The following is a 15,751-nucleotide window of genomic DNA, read 5'->3' as shown; positions in this document are numbered from 1 at the left end:
TCTAAAAATTCCACTGAAGATTTGTAATATATTTAAATTATTTTTAATACTAAAAAAAAGATGAACATTTATGTTGCTTCTGCATTTCAACAAATAAAGTATTTTATATTGTCTTTAGCTTGGTGTATAATTGTGATAAAATATCACAATTTTAAGGTACTTTTCCAAAGGGAACCACATGATGCATTTAAACACCATTGGAAAGTTTAGATACCTGGAAAATATAGCATCTAAAAATCCAAACAAAGATTGTTTTCTTCTTTCCAGCAGTTTGTAAACTGCAGCGGGAACATAACAGTCTGCTTGTGACCCTTGCCCTCGGCAGATCTTTAATAGATAAAGAAAAGACAGACAGCTTCCTGACCTCTCTTCCTGGGATTGGCTCTCTGGCAGCCGATTACTGTGGTTTATCCCAACTATTCCTGCCGGCCTGAGGTCTCATCAGTTTGCACTGCACTTATTTTCCCCAGCTACATCTAATGTAGAGAATGTGAACAGATGAGGACACGGGTGTGGCGAAGAAAAACAGATATTATTGAATGTAACACAAACAACAGATTTATATGATAACAATAAGACTTTTTGCTTTACTTTTACTGTTTAAAGCTACAGTGTCTGCTGTGGTAGAGCCAGTGATTACACAAACACATGTTGGTGTATGTGCCTCTAATCCTAGGGTTAGTTCCACACATGCTCACAAAAAAAAACAAACACAAATTTGGTTGATAGTACACCAGCCAGAACCTATTATTGTATTGCTCAACATCATTCCAATCATGCAACCCAGCTGTAAAAGTCCATGTTAGGAGACAGGCGGTGGACTTTCACTCATGACTCCACCTTTTCACCTGCTGTTAAGTGTTGCTTTAATTCATGGTTGAGGTTAGGCATTAGAATATGGATATCATCTTAAATCACATGATTTTTACAAGGAAATCGGCTCCCTTCCACAGTTTCTTTTCTTCTTTTTTTCCGGCTACCATAATGATAATGCAATTTCCCCATTGTATGCAATTTCCCCATTGTGGGACTAATAAAGGTTTCTTAATCTTAAGTCCTGTGAACACACAGAGATAGACTGAATTATCAGATACTGATTAACAGATTATCACAGATTTTGTTAAAGGGGTTATGAGCAGTCAGACTACTTGTCCTTGTTTCACTGCTGCTGTCTAAGATTCAGTGAATCCAAAACCTTCTGCACTGCTGCCCTCATCTTCTTCAGCTCCTCTGGGATTTTCTCACACTGTCTCGCTGCTTCCCCAACACTGCAGCAGAACTGTGGCGGATCTGCAGCCCCCTGGACATCACTCAGACTCTTCTCCAACAAGATCACAGCAGTCAGGGTCTTCTCAGTTTGTCCAGCTGCGCTTTTCACAGCGTGACTGGCAGCCATTTTGTCACCATCCAAAATGGTTTGGACGGTTTTCAGCTGTTCCACCAGCGGTCTGATACTTTTGCTGAAATCTTCTCCAGTTTTCTGAATCTGGTTCTTTTTTTCCATCAGCTTCTCCTTTTCGTTGGTTTCAGGACAACTAATCATGCTTTCCACAAGATAGATTGAGAGGGTGGTTGCATGCACCGCACCAAGTCCTCCACCGAGAGCACCACCTGCTGCACCAACCAACCCCCCGAAGGTACTACCAATAGCACCCCCAGTTACAAAGCCAACAGTGAACCAGGCTGCGCTAGTTATCACACCATGAACCGGATGCCCTGACACGTGAGCCACAACATTGATCGCACTGCCGATAGCTCCAGAAAACACTCCACCAACTGCTCCACCAAGCACACTGCCGAAGAATCCAACAGTCACACTGGCTGCATTAACACTCTCAAACAACCTGATGCTGGTTGCTGTACCAACTGCACCTAATGCCCCCCATATTCCTCCAGTGACTACCCCGCAAACGGCACCCACAGTTCCTCCAAACATACAGAACAGGCCTTTAGTCACGTCGTCCTCAACTGGCTTGTGCTTTTTAGACACGCGATACGCTGCCTGTGTAAAATGCCCCGACGCCTGCCAAAACACGTCTTTCTGTTGATCGTAGAGCCGCAGAAACATCATCAGACCGCTGGTGAGTCTGCCGTTTAGGTTGACAGAACCTGTGAATTCAGATGAGGTTGCCATTTTATCTGTGATACAAACTGATTTGCAGTGTTGAGAGAGACTCAACTTTATTTTTCCTGCCTGCAAAGACACAAAAACACTGTTACACAATAGATATGTAAAGTATTTTAAATCAAAACACATATTGTTTAGCTGCAGGAACTTGAACATATGTAGCTCTCTGTTCACGTTCTAAAGTTACAACTTATTCGATCAGCTCCGACATGTTTCATTAAAACCTGTGTGAAGCCTGGAAAGCTCATACTTACAGTCTGCTGCGGCTTCAGAGCTGTTTCCCTTGAACAGATGTGTCCATGCTGAAGCGAGTACAGTAAGGAAGTATGGTTACAGGAAATGAATGTAGGAGGTATGTCAGAGAGAAAAAAAACTGGCCCCCATCCAAGATGCCACAAGGCAAACGATAATTGGAACGTCAAACCGCAACTATGCAGCTGATCAAGCTGCACAGTGACACAATAACATTGTAAGTCATACTGTGACAGCTACTGCTGACTCAAACCACACAAAACCTCTCCTGGGGATGTGGCCAAGATTCCCCCAGCTCTTCTGTTTTGTTTTATGCACCACACAACACCCTTTCATTACCACACACCTTAACTGCTTGTCAAGGTTAAGCATCAACAACACTAGAAGTTGCAGACACACACAACATCAAAGTTTGAGATAGGAATGAGCTGCAGTCGCTGTCATTCAGTGAGTGGCTGACAGAAGTGTACCCAAGCAGGAAGTGGTAAGAGTGACCACTTGAGGGGTGTTTTGTGCTGTGATGTGACAACATTCCTACACCTGCCCCTCTCATTTGCTAAGACTCAAGATCCAGGCCATAACATGTGAGATTCAGTTCAATTCAATTTTATTTATACAGCACATTTTATAATCAGAATTGTCTCAAAGTGCTTCACAGAGACCCACAGTGTCAGGAAAAACTCCCTTTTAACAGGAAGAAACCTTGAACAGGACCCGGCTCATAAGGAGAACCTTCCTGCTGACAGCCAGCCGGGTAGAGGAGAAGAAGAGGGAGACAAATGACACATACTCACATGAGAAGCTAAAGGGGGAAGAGGAAGTATGACTCATTTCTAAGAGAGTGCAGAATATCAAATATGTCTTCCTAAACATGTTCATTTCGAAAAGTAGTACATTTCAACATGGAGGGACTGACTCAATTTTGGAGCCACCCTCAAGTGGACATTTAAAGAACTGCAGTCATTCCATAACATTGGGTATTGATCTCACAAACAACATGAAAAGGGGTTGGATTTATTTTATGAGCTACTACCAGCCACCAGGGGGCGATATACAAAGCAATAGCAAATAAAACAAAACAATAGCAACCATGATGTATAAGAGGGTCACCTTTATTGTCACAAAAACACAACAGGAACGTACAAAAAGCAGCAACCTTTGAATTTTTCTCACATGAAGCGTCAACTTTTTTTTAACTTCCATACACAAAGTTGCGCTGTATTTTTTTTTTTTTTGCACTGTTTAAGTTGGTCTTTAGTTATACTGACTTTGTAGTAAGTTTATCATTCTTCGATTACGAGTCACAAACAACACTTACCCACACAGCAAGCATCACTCTCAGACTGGAGGAACAGCAGTTAGTTCTTTCTCTGTACTTATTATTAGAGCTGTATTTTTTAGATTTTTATTTATTCCGACATTAAAAGGGGGGGTGTCACCTACCCATTCTCAACATAATACAAAAATCTATGTTACTGTACAGTTTCTATCATACACTCACAGGTATACACAGAATTATTGACAAGAAAATGAGACCTCTGTTGAGCCAGCGTGCAGATTTCCAGGAATGTTTACAGTATGCATGCCATTTTTTTCCCCTTCTATAAAAAATTTCACATAAAATCAATTCTGTTATATATTATTTGGATTTTTTATATATATATACATAATTTGAACATCCACAAATGATTTGAACAATCACACATTCATCAATAAACAATCGATAAACAGTTCGTGTTGTGTGTGTGTGTACGCACACCGTTGGTTATAATAGAGGAAAACAGCTACAAAATGACCAGTGAGGCTTAATGTGCTTTTTCGTTCTTTTTTTTGTTGTTTTCAGCGGCACGACTTCCTGTTCAGTCCGTCTGGTCTCCAACAACAATGATCATGGTTTAGTTCATGGTTAGCAGAAAAAATAAAATGAATCTTTAACACAGAAAAATAATAATTTACAGAATGTTTATGAATCTTCAAGTATAAAAATACAAAAAAAGCTTGATTATTATAAAACATAGATGACATTTTTTTCTTTTTTACATGTTAATAAAGCGATCTCTTTAAAGCAAAAAAACTAAATGATTATTTAATATACATACAATATATCTGTGAAAGTGGTTCAGGTTACATTATTATTTCCGTGCTAGCTTTGAATGTTATTTTTGATGCTACTTTGATATATTCCTATAACTATACACTGTGTTATTTCATGTCTGCCGGTGGAATAAATACACACACACAGAGAGCGGGATCTCCCTCGAGCGCAGTGTCGCACAGCGTGCAGATGTGTCTGTCGTGTCGCCGTACATTTGTTTCATATGTTAACCTTGCATTTGGTCTTTGAATCCTACATGACTCCACACATTCAAAGCTTCCTTTCACTTTGAGGATTAAACGCACACACATACAAAAAAATGTGAGCTGGTTGTGTTACAGTTTTACACGGTACTCACAGATTTTATTATAGTCATGTGTAGAAATCCGACAAAAAACAAAAGCACTTCTTTTCATTGCATTTCTACACTGTGTCCAACAGAATATTAACAACAACATCAGCCACAACATTACAACCACCTAATCCAGGTTTGTCCACCCATGAACCTCCTTCAGTATCCATAATAACCCCATACTCACAAAGTATTATTGTGTCTGCAGAGTGTGAGAATCATTATTCGTGTGTATATATATATATATATATATATATATATATATATATAAAGTGGCATTCTGTGCGCAGTAGCTGTGCATTTTTAAGCTATCTGCATGTTATTTTGATGGTGTTTAATTAGCATTTTAAGCTACATGCTACTAGTTTCTAGCCCAAAAACAAAACATTAGTGACACATTGCTCGATTATGGAACAATCTGTCCTTGACACAGTTACTTTAAACACCCCTGAATGTTTTGTTTGTTTTCACTCACTGTTAGGGTTAGGCATTAAATAATACTGGCATTAAAAAACAGGGTTTGGTTCCATTTTGCCAATAAGGTCACTTACAACAAAGTGAAAAAAGTAAGCAGTGCGACTACTGCGCAAAATACTTTAAGGTACAGGGACTGTTTTAAATCTTTACTAAGAATTTACAAGCATTCTTATGTGTATACTCAAAGTACCCACAATCCTTTGCAGTGGCAGTGATGTAAACAGTTTTAATGCTGTGGCTGATGGCACTAACACAAAAATCCCTGTGGAACAAAATATTACTTTTCTTTGCATCACTTTTTTACAGCGTTGTTACATTAGAGTGGAGCTGGGACCTTTAGTGATGTGTTTTTGCCTGTTAGTTCTGGTGGATGATGAATTTGCCAACAAACATGTTAGAAGTGAAATCTGTTTTATGATCTACAGACGTCTGCATTGTTTCCTAATTTAGTGACTTATAGATTTAGAGTAAAGAGTCCAAAACGAAGCGAGTACTCACTCCTCATAGTCCAAGCTGAGACCTGAGAGACCTGAGAAGCAGACAGAGAATGAAAAAAAAACAGAGGCAAAGCAAGGAGGAGGAGGAGAGGAAAAAAGCAGCGAAGGGAAACGCAGATGGTGATGATGATGATGGTAGTGGTGGTGATGATGAGGATGTGAGGATGATGATTGGCCGGATCAATGAGCAGCAGTTTCTGCTGTGACAGAAGCTCAGCGCTGCAGAGAGCAAGGAACAAAAAAAATTGGAACGGAAACGAGAAGCGGAGAAAGAGAAAAGAAAAAAAAGACACAAATCAAAATTTACAAACAGACAAATGTGTTTCAAGTCTTTGTTAAATCTTTCATCTATTATGTATAAGCCTGACTCTACCCTCCCCCTTCCCCTCCTCCCCCCTACACTCTTATTCTATGCTTCGATGTGATTGGCCGGCGGGGACATCAGCCTTTGGTGCATCAGCGTGACAGTCCCCCCGTTGGTAGATGAGAGCGTGTGTCTGTCGCCGTGCTGCGGAAGCGATCACGGAGTGTCTGCTGTCACAACGACAGAAAAATCTGCCCTGATTCAGCTCTTCGCCTTCTCCTGTGTGACGCAGTGTGAGGAGCACAAAAGTGAGGAAGAGGGAAGACGGAGGAGAGGAGGGGACAGCCTTGGATATGAAGAGCAGGAAAAGGAGAAGGAAGAGGAGGTGAGAAAAAGAGGAAGTAAATGAAAAGGGGCGAGGAAGTGGGGAGAGGAAGAAGGAGGTGAGGAAAACTGGAGGACAGGAACTGGAGGACAGGAAATGAAAAGAGAAAAGTGAGAGAAGGATAAGAAAGGAAAATGAGGGGAGGAGATAAGTAAAAGCAGGACAAGGAAAGGTAGGAGACGAGGGAGGAGAGGAGGAAATGAGAGAAAAGGAGGAGGAGTAAGGAGTGAGGACGCGTGACATGTTTCCTCATAAAACTCTTCACTATAATCCAGCGAACGAGCAAGTTTAATGTTTCTTCACTGTAACTAATATGATGAATGCAATAGTATTTTTACAGAAGGTCTCCAGCAGGTCTCCAGAGGAGATGGATTCTTTGTAGAGCTGACTGCGACGCGTGGAGAAATCTGTCTCAATGAAGACACGCTTACAAACACCTTCATGTCGTCTCAAGTTGTGTGTGACTGTGTGGGAACAGAGTGTGTGTGTGTGTGTGTGTGTGTGTGTGGGTGGGTGGGGGGGTGACAACAGCTGAGCTTTAACAATAATAAAAAAAAGAGAACTCTTTGTGGTGTCAGGGTGCTGCTTGGAGCCTCAGAGAGGGGGGAGAGGGGGGAGGGCGAGCAGAGATAGGTGCACCTCAAGACTAAAGCAGCAGAGCAGCAACATTTCCATCAAAGTCAGAAAACAACACCTCATTAAGCGATAGGAGCAATAACACTGTCGCTGATCTCAGCACAGACAACAGTCAACACAATTATCACTCTATTGAGAGTGAAAAAGGTTAACAAACGAACTTCTTTCCCTGTACCATTATTTATTTAGCAAAAATGAAGCCAAAACGTCTCCCATCCTCCTCCTTTAATTGTGTGAGCTGCAGCAGGTGCTGCTGATCATCAGTCCTGGATAAATGGATCATCAGCAGGTGTACAGACCTCAATAAAAGCAGACGTTTTGGCAGTTTGCTGCTCTGGAACATTTAGGTGTGTGTTAACACAATGACAAGAGAGAAAGACATAAACAATGTCCCAGCAAATGCAGACCAAGGTCACAGAAATATAAAAAACTCCAAGAGCTACATGTCAGAGTCTACAGACCTCACTGTACATGCTCAGTGCACAATTAGAAGACTGAACAAGTACAGTTTGTTTGAAGGGTTACCAGGAGAAAGACTCTTCTGTCTAAAAAGCACATGGAAGCAGCACTGAGGTTCACTAAACTGCATCTGAACAAAGAGCAACACTTGTGGAACAATGTCCTTTGGACACATGAGACCAAAGTAGAGTTGTTTGGTCTTAATGCTCACCACCATGTCTGCTGAAAACCAAACACAGCATTTCAGCAGGAACACCTCATACACTCTGTCAAGCACGGTGGTGGAAGACTGATGGTTTGGACTTGTTTTACAGCCACAGGACCTGGAAACCTTGCAGTCATTGAGTGGACCATGACGTCCTCTGTATACCAGAGTGTTCTAGAGACAAATGTGAGTCCAACTGTCTGACAGTTAAAGCTTGATGGAAATTGGCTCATACAACAGAACAATAATCCAAAACACAGCAGGGAGGACTTAGTATTGACCACATGTTTTTCTTCTTTTTGGCTTCATTATTTCTAAATAAAGAATGGCACAGTGAAACAAATTATAGGTTGTTGTAGAATTAAAAAGGGGGTTAGTGACTTTTGAACATGACTGTATAATGATCCTTCACAGTAACTGCATCCATAGCAACAGTCTGTTCTTGAATAATATCAGACTGCAAGTGATTGACCAATGAGAAAAACTACAGGAAATTTGAAAAAAACTCATCAAATTTGTTCGACTTTAGCTAACAGCTAGCCAAAGCCTATAGTTGTAGAGCAGCTATTATTAATGTCTTCAGAGTCCAAAGCCAGAATGGGGCAACTACATAGGTACATACAGTGCATAGTAATATTAATTCTATATAACTCTAAGGATTATTCCTCCAGCAGGAAGAATTTTGAAAAAAATACAAAATGTGCCTACTGATGCCAAATGATATCAAAATAATTCTTATAGTTTTGCAGGTTCAAGTTCAAAGAGTGTGTCTGTGAGACCGTTTGCTCTCTGGCTGCCTTGGTATAAAATCATGAATTATTAAAAAGCAATAAGGGAAATGATGGTAAAAAAAATGAGTTCAGAGTTGTCCAGCTCTGAATAGTAAAACTCAAGACGTCTTAGTAAAGGAAGTGGAGGTCAGCCGTGTTATTCCCATGCTAATGGCTGGTACTGCTAATATGAGTTTTAGTCGGACCATAAAAATGACGCTAGGCTCGTATTTAACTTATTGATGAATGGGTAACTGCATGAATAAATCAGAATGCAGTCTGGAAATGAGGATGATTGGTGGTGACAATGCGAGCCGTCTCCCTGAGAGAGGCGAGCTGGATGTGTCACTAAATAAGGGCGGGTCTCAGTGGGTTAGAGCGCCTGCAGAAGCAGATAAGACCGAGCTTCACATCTAAATGGCACTGTGTGCCTGACTGCTGGATTCAACCTGCACACAAAGTCACCCAAGGGAAGTAATGAACAGTGAGCTGGAGATACTCAGCTCTGATTGGACAGTTTATATCTGATGTCATGAGTCAGAGCCAGGAATAATTGGCTATTCAGGTTTGATTCCTGTCGCATAAGCATTAAACCAGTTAGATCAGTTCTCACCAGCATCACAAAATGCTGGCAGATTGTCATGCGATCTTGTGTGAACAATGACAAAACTAGCTCTTCTTAGAGCAGGCCTGGGAAAAAATACATGTCCAGCTAGACAGACAAAAAGTGACAGGAAGCTAAAAGAATACTAGTAGTTGAGCCTTTTGTGAGCATTTCGGTGTTGAAGAAAAAGTTGAAAGAAAAACAATGAATAAATAACAAAAGAGGAGAAAGAGTTGCGTGTGATTGGACATTTGGAGGTTTTTTGATTTGCCTTTTCCATTCACTCCATATCTGATGACATAAGTTAGTGCTTAGGATATAAGTGTGTTGCCCGGCAACAGTCTCTGCTAATGTACAACACAAGCATCGGTAGAACCATGACACTGGCTTGGTGAACTCGGTATTAATTCCGGACATGGTTCAGACCAGAGTAAGACCTACTTTTCTTCCACCTAGCTTGTGCACTCCACTCTCAGAAGGTAAATTACATTCAGGAGTTAAATTTTAGAATTTTTTACTCTGACCTTTGTTGTCTGATTTTCATCAGGTTGAAGCACTTGACCTTTTAACTGGCAGACATGACTTTTCATTCATTTTTCTAAAAAGCAAATCATTGCTAATTGGAAATCAAAAGTAGGGATTCAAATGGGAGAACAGCGGTAAATAATTCTGTGCATTTTGTTTTCATCCTCAAGTTATAGCTCTCGTTTAAACCTCTTTACATTGATCTCTGGGGGCAGCTCTTTGTGCTTCTTTCTTGCCTTCTTGCATAATAAGTTTTAGCCTCAGTTTAAGCTGAGTTTAAGCTAGCTAAATGCTAAAATATCTGCGCTGGTCTGGGAAACAGAAAGGGCAGCGTAGAGATGAGAGAAAACATGGCTCAATGTGACCTTGAAATATGAAATGTTTCCGTGGCATTACTGCAGATTTTGTGGAGCAAAATGGAGGCGGGGCATGTGTCCAAGTAGATCTGACTATTATAATAAAGCTAATCAGTCACGAGCACCAAAACCTTCCTCAGGAAATCAGAACATTGACATACTTGAACGACAAAAACTTTATCTCTAAGCAAGCTAGGTTAGATCCAGTAACTCAAATGTCAAAACATACATCAACATCTGGTAGAAATCAGGACTTGTGCAGGTTGCCCCCCCTCTCTGGTGTTTAGCATGACCTCCTATTGTCTGCTGGGACTCAGTTTCTCTCATCTGGCAGAAGTTGCAGGAGGAAACTTCCACTATGAGGTGGACAGCAGAGAGGAGAGGAGAGGCAGCGTTTAGAAGTGGAATACCTGCTGCTGGCCTTGGACTTTGGGGAAATCCTCTTTCTGTTTGCGGGTTTTGGGTCGCTCCAGGCTGCCCTGCTGCAGGTGTTTGAGCCGGGCTGCAACAGTCGGACCTTTCGTCGGACCAGGAGAATTAGTGCTGTTCTGTGGGACCAAAAGAGAGAGAGACCTTTAAACAACATTTTGGGATGTTTCAAGTTGATAGTTCATGGTCATGGTCCAAGGGAACTTTTGGAACCAGTTCTTGGTGCTTCAGATTCAATACTTGATGTGTCCACCTTCAGGTTTGCCATGGGAAAATATGGTTTCACTGACTAACATTAGAAAGCACCAGACATTAATCACTGCTGACATACACTTTAAAAAACCTGAATGTGAAAAAATAGTTCCGTCTGGAGCTCAGAAGCTTAAATCCCCTCCCTCCTCCTCTCTCCTCTCACCTCCACCTCCTCCTTGTACTTTATTTTGACAGCTACCTGCTCAGTGGCATTGTGCGATTATTCCAACAAAAACAAGACCTCTTTACTTGTCACAGCGACTGTCAGGAAGAAGAACTCACAGCTCACAATGTGCAAAGCAAAACTAAATACATCATCTGCTTCAATCCGTGCCGACTCAATGCTCATCACATCAGTTACACAGCAGTGGGTTAACCAAAGATATTAAAAGATCGTGATATTCAGAGCTCACAGGAAGCCTGGAGGGACTGTTAAAAAGGTTAGGAAGAGACGTTCAGTTCAACCTCTACATGCTACAACAAAGTTCATGCGGAAATTGGATTTTAGGATAATACAACAATTTTCCAGAAAAAGACAAAAGCGTGGCTGTGATCTTGAATAGTTTGAAAAATATCTGATCTGATGATTTCAGATGGAATGACCCTTCCTGTTTTGCTTTTGTTGCTTTTTTTGCTGCCCCCTGCTGACTGAGTTATATCCATGTGCAGAGTGCAGCTGTTGACTGTCTTTGTATTAGTTTTTATGAAGGCTTGAGCGGCAGCAGGAATAGGAGTATAGAAAAAAGTGGGGAAAGTCAGTAGAAATAGAAGCAGCACACAGGTGTGGAGGAGAGAGGTGGCTGCTGATGGGTAAGTTACCTTTCTGCCCAAGGACCCAAAGATGCATGGAGGGGTGGGTGTGGCTTGTGGAAGGCTGCTGTACAGTTTAGTACAATGGGTGTCTTTAACAGGCGTTCTCTGAAATATCTTTGTTGTTGTATGAAAGAGTGTGGAGATATGTTATACATCGTAACATTTTGCAACACAAACAGCTGCACAACTCATGTCAATCACCTCGAGCTCGGCGATAATCTTCTCTTCATCATCCTCATCTTGAATGGCTGACGCTGCGATCACAGGTGGGGTCGAAGCAGGCCGGGGGGTGTCAGAGGGGGTCCGCCTCAGCTTCACCAGAGTTTTAGGCATGTCGCCGTCTTCTTCCTAAAAGTGGAATTACTGTTAATTTGCAGATTCCTCCACACTGTCTGATTGAAAATATAATCTTAAAAAGTCTCAAAATGCTAATAAACCACATACACTAATAAGAACATCTTTACCTCTATGAATAAATAGAAAGCTACTTATAACCAGCAGTCACATAAATACTAAAGCAATAACTTGAAGTAAGGACTTTTGGTCCATTCTTTCTTCATTGCTTCTGTTATTTAAGGTTTTTGGACATTCTAATATGCACAGCCCTCTTAAGGTCCCACCACAGCATTCCAAAACCTTGATTTATGGAGAGGACATCATGGTCCACTCAATGACTGCAAGGTGTCCAGGTCCTGTGGCTGTAAAACAAGTCCAAACCATCAGTCCTCCACAACCATGCTTGACAGTGTGTATGAGGTGTTTCTGCTGAAATGCTGTGTTTGGTTTTCAGCAGACATGGTGGTGATCATTAAGACCAAACAACTCCACTTTGGTCTCATGTGTCCATAGGACATTGTTCCACAAGTGTTGTGGTTTGTAGTTATTGCACAGTTTGATGTTGGGCTGAATTTGCTGGGACATCCACACAAGATTGACAGTGTCTTGATTGATGCAGCAACACTTGGTCTGCACACCTGCTGATGATCAATTCATCAAGGACTGATGATCAGCAGCACCTGCTGCAGCTCATTAAATCCTATGGAAGCAGTACGTTTTGGCCTAGTTTTTGATAAATAAATAATGGCACAGTAAGAAAAGTTATATGTTGTTGTTCATCTGAAAAAATGTGACTTTTTCCTCAGACACGCAGACTCACAACAGCCTGCCTGTCGAAGAAGGATTCTGCCTCAACAACGGTGATCTGATCAGTGCAGCGCTCTGGGAGTATTGACAACAGGACAGTGGGATGGCATGTTGTTCACACACAAGAAGTAAACAAGAAGGGGGCTCAACTTGTGGCAGGTCTTATCAGTGAGCCATGATGCAGCACATTTCTCAGACCGCAGACTAAACTTTTTCATCCAAACAGAATAAGTTAACGGTGTTGAACCAGAATGGGCCTGCATTCCTGGGGAAGGCTTTCAGCGCCTTGTTAAATCAATTCCTTGAAGAATTCAGTGTGTTCTGCAGACAGATGTGAATTCAGCTCAGTTGGTTTCTACACAGTGAGATCAGGGAAGGCTTTAAGAACCGCAGCCGCTTATTCAAGCAAACCAGAATCTGCCCCAAGCCAAGAATCTCACTGTTGTACGTGAGTCTCCTCTCTTAATAAGTCTGTTTCTGAATCCTCTGAAAACTGACTCAGGGTATCTCTTTATGCCACTGTTTAATTATAAGATGCAAAAAAATATTTACATTTATTTAAACAAAACAGTCCCACCTTCAGATTCTTGGTAGTGACGATGACCTCTCCAGTGCGGTTGGTGGTGAGGCCGTGTGCTGACGGGAAGCTCCGGCGTGGTGGAGGTGGAGGAGGAGACTTGGAGGGCTTTTCTGTTCGGTATCTGGCCACACCGAGGTCCACTATAAAAAAAAAAACACCACAGATGTTTATGTTAAAAAAAAGAAAAAAACAAAACAAACTGCCTGTGAGACCACCCACCCGACCCTCGATGTAAACCACCCCCCTCCATGCTGTTCAGCTTCTGGGCAGCCAGCTGCACTTTGCCAGGCTGCTGCTGCTGCTGCTGCTGCTGGTCTCCGCTGGGCATGGTGGTGGAGGTGGTGGTGGCTGTTGTCCCGGTTGTTGCAGCTGCAGGACAAGCAGCTGTAGTGGAAGTTATTGGGATGGTGATCTGGGGCTTTGGGGGCACTACTGGCTTGTTTATGTGCCTGGCAGCGAAGTCGAGGTCAGGGATGGCCTTCATGAGCTCAGCCTGGGTCTCTTCCAGCAGGCGATTGATGTCCTGGGCGCTGAACTGGGTCAGGCTGGCTCGCTTCTCCTCCCAGTCCCGCTCGGCCGCCTGACATATATACAGATACAGATACAGATACAGACAAATAAAGCTGAGAAAATGTAAAAAGATATATTCAAGGCTAAAGAACAAATTGAATGAAGAAGCTGTTTTGTGATCAGAGCCTCTATTAAAGATTTAAGCACCTCCAGATCAAAATATGATATAAATTAAATATGATGTGTCTACAATGAGAGGTAGATTACCAGTCGGACTTCTGCAGACACAGACTTATCAGAAGGACGACGACTTGGCAGCTCATCCAGAACCCTGTTTCGGAAGGTCATGGCAGGCTGGATGTCCTGCTCGGGTCCCGAGGCATCTGTGTCGCCAGCAGAAGTGGGCATCCAGTTGGCCAGGCTGGCACTGGTGCTTAGGTCAGTGAGGCTGAGGGGCGGACTGTTCAGGATGTCCAGGTCTGAGCTGCGACTCAGGTCGTCAGCCCTCTTCTGTGTTTGGCTGGAGAGGTCATCGGGGCTCTTCCACACTCCCTCAGTGACCTGCCTGTACACACAGAGGAAGAATACATTTGTTTTTCTATAAATAGTTTATTCATTCGTCCATTTTCTTTAGATTATCTGGAGTAAACAGGATGAAGGACTTGTCATGGTCTTGCTTGCGTGTTCTAGTAATCCTCAGTTTTAGTATGTTCTCTCAAGTCAAACAGGTCTGGGGTGTAAATCTAGACTAATTTGATCCACAGACTCCCTTGCCAGGGATAGGGTACCCGGGGTCCTACCATAGAGCTGGGTCCTTGGGAGGGGCTAACTGGTGAGCATCTCCCATATGGACTGGCCAGGAACAGCCCGAAAAAATAACATGACTGAACATCATATCTGATAACTTCAGGGACCATCAGTAAAAAAAAAAAAAATCAGACCTCTATTGCTATGTATTTTTGGAACCCTGCGATTTAGATCAGGAGTGTGGTTTGGCTTGCAAAATAATAAAAGGACATATGCAGTCTTTCACCTTTTACAACAGAGTGAGGAGATGGGAGTTTGATATGTGTACCTGCGCAGCATGCTGAGAGCATCAGTCATGTTACTGCAGCGCTTCAGCAGGGCATCCAGACGGTGTGGCTCCTCCTTAAGGAACTTAACTGCCTCCACCTCCACCCTCAGCACAACCCGCATCTTACTCTGCAGGCTGGGGAACTGGTCTACAGGGGACAGGTAAAGAGCAGAGAATGCACCAGGGACATTAAACCTTACTAAACTGTTCTCACATAGCTAAAATCAACATTTGACTAAAAAAGAAAAATGCCAATATTCATCTTCAGAATCAGAATCAGAATCAGAATCAGAATCAGAATCATGTTTATTGCCATGTAAGTGAAGGGGGTTCACATTACTAGGAATTTGCCTTAGTGATTGGTGCATACAAAGAACATATAACAATTAAAGCTGCAAGCAGCATTGCGGGCCCTCGCGCACCTTGCGATCCGCGGGGTCATCGCAGTCTTCTCTCCTATGCTCTCGTCTCCTATACTCTCCTGTGCTATTCTCTCCTCCTCTCATTTCCACAGATATACAACAAACACATGTTTACAACCAAACTTTCCTGCTACCAGTAGGTGGCGCTATGACCGTATCATCCTATTAGCATATATATCTGTTTAGACTCGGCTCCATGGCAGTATTGTAAGACTTTGTCCACATTGCATAAAGTATATGGGTAGTACTGCATAAAACACAGCGAGTTCCTTTGTAATGGCGAATGGTCAACTTTGAGGCCACTCCCCCACCACACGGTAATACTTTTGAAAGAGTTTTGGAATGTGTCTATTCCCTATGGTGTCCTGAGTGGACACAGTGAATTTCAGCTGAATTGCATGAAGTATGCGAGGCATGAAAAGTTTTATAGCAGGGTCAGAAAACGGTAAAAATTACAAAAAAAAGTCAAAATGGTGGACTTC

At 42.2% G+C, this 15,751-nt stretch overlaps 2 protein-coding genes across 3 annotated transcripts in view; both read right to left on the bottom strand.

The window, feature by feature from the left end:
- Positions 1-670: 670 nt before the first annotated feature.
- LOC114452281 (uncharacterized) lies at positions 671-2,503 on the bottom strand. The gene is made up of 2 exons (XM_028431518.1): positions 2,383-2,503; positions 671-2,194 (listed from the first exon to the last, which is right to left on the bottom strand). Exon 2 carries the CDS (start codon positions 2,132-2,134, stop codon positions 1,160-1,162), a length of 975 nt encoding a protein of 324 aa, XP_028287319.1. The 5' UTR covers positions 2,135-2,194; positions 2,383-2,503; the 3' UTR covers positions 671-1,159.
- Positions 2,504-5,154: 2,651 nt separating this feature from the next.
- Positions 5,155-15,751, bottom strand: part of srcin1b (SRC kinase signaling inhibitor 1b) — an 88,814-nt gene continuing 78,217 nt past the window's right edge. The window contains exons 13-19 of one of the 2 annotated variants that reach the window (XM_028430985.1): positions 14,848-14,995; positions 14,040-14,337; positions 13,482-13,842; positions 13,260-13,402; positions 11,741-11,887; positions 10,456-10,593; positions 5,155-6,020 (exon numbers count right to left, since the gene is read on the bottom strand). In XM_028430985.1, coding sequence (XP_028286786.1) covers positions 6,015-6,020; positions 10,456-10,593; positions 11,741-11,887; positions 13,260-13,402; positions 13,482-13,842; positions 14,040-14,337; positions 14,848-14,995 — 1,241 coding nt within the window. In that variant the 3' untranslated portion in view covers positions 5,155-6,014. Of the gene's footprint in view, positions 6,021-10,385; positions 10,594-11,740; positions 11,888-13,259; positions 13,403-13,481; positions 13,843-14,039; positions 14,338-14,847; positions 14,996-15,751 lie in introns of those variants that run through there. The other variant, XM_028430984.1, reaches the window with a different exon arrangement.

Source organism: Parambassis ranga, chromosome 19, assembly GCF_900634625.1.
Source record: "Parambassis ranga chromosome 19, fParRan2.1, whole genome shotgun sequence".
Taxonomy (NCBI): domain Eukaryota; kingdom Metazoa; phylum Chordata; class Actinopteri; family Ambassidae; genus Parambassis; species Parambassis ranga.
This window is presented reverse-complemented; position numbering and strand designations above follow the sequence as displayed.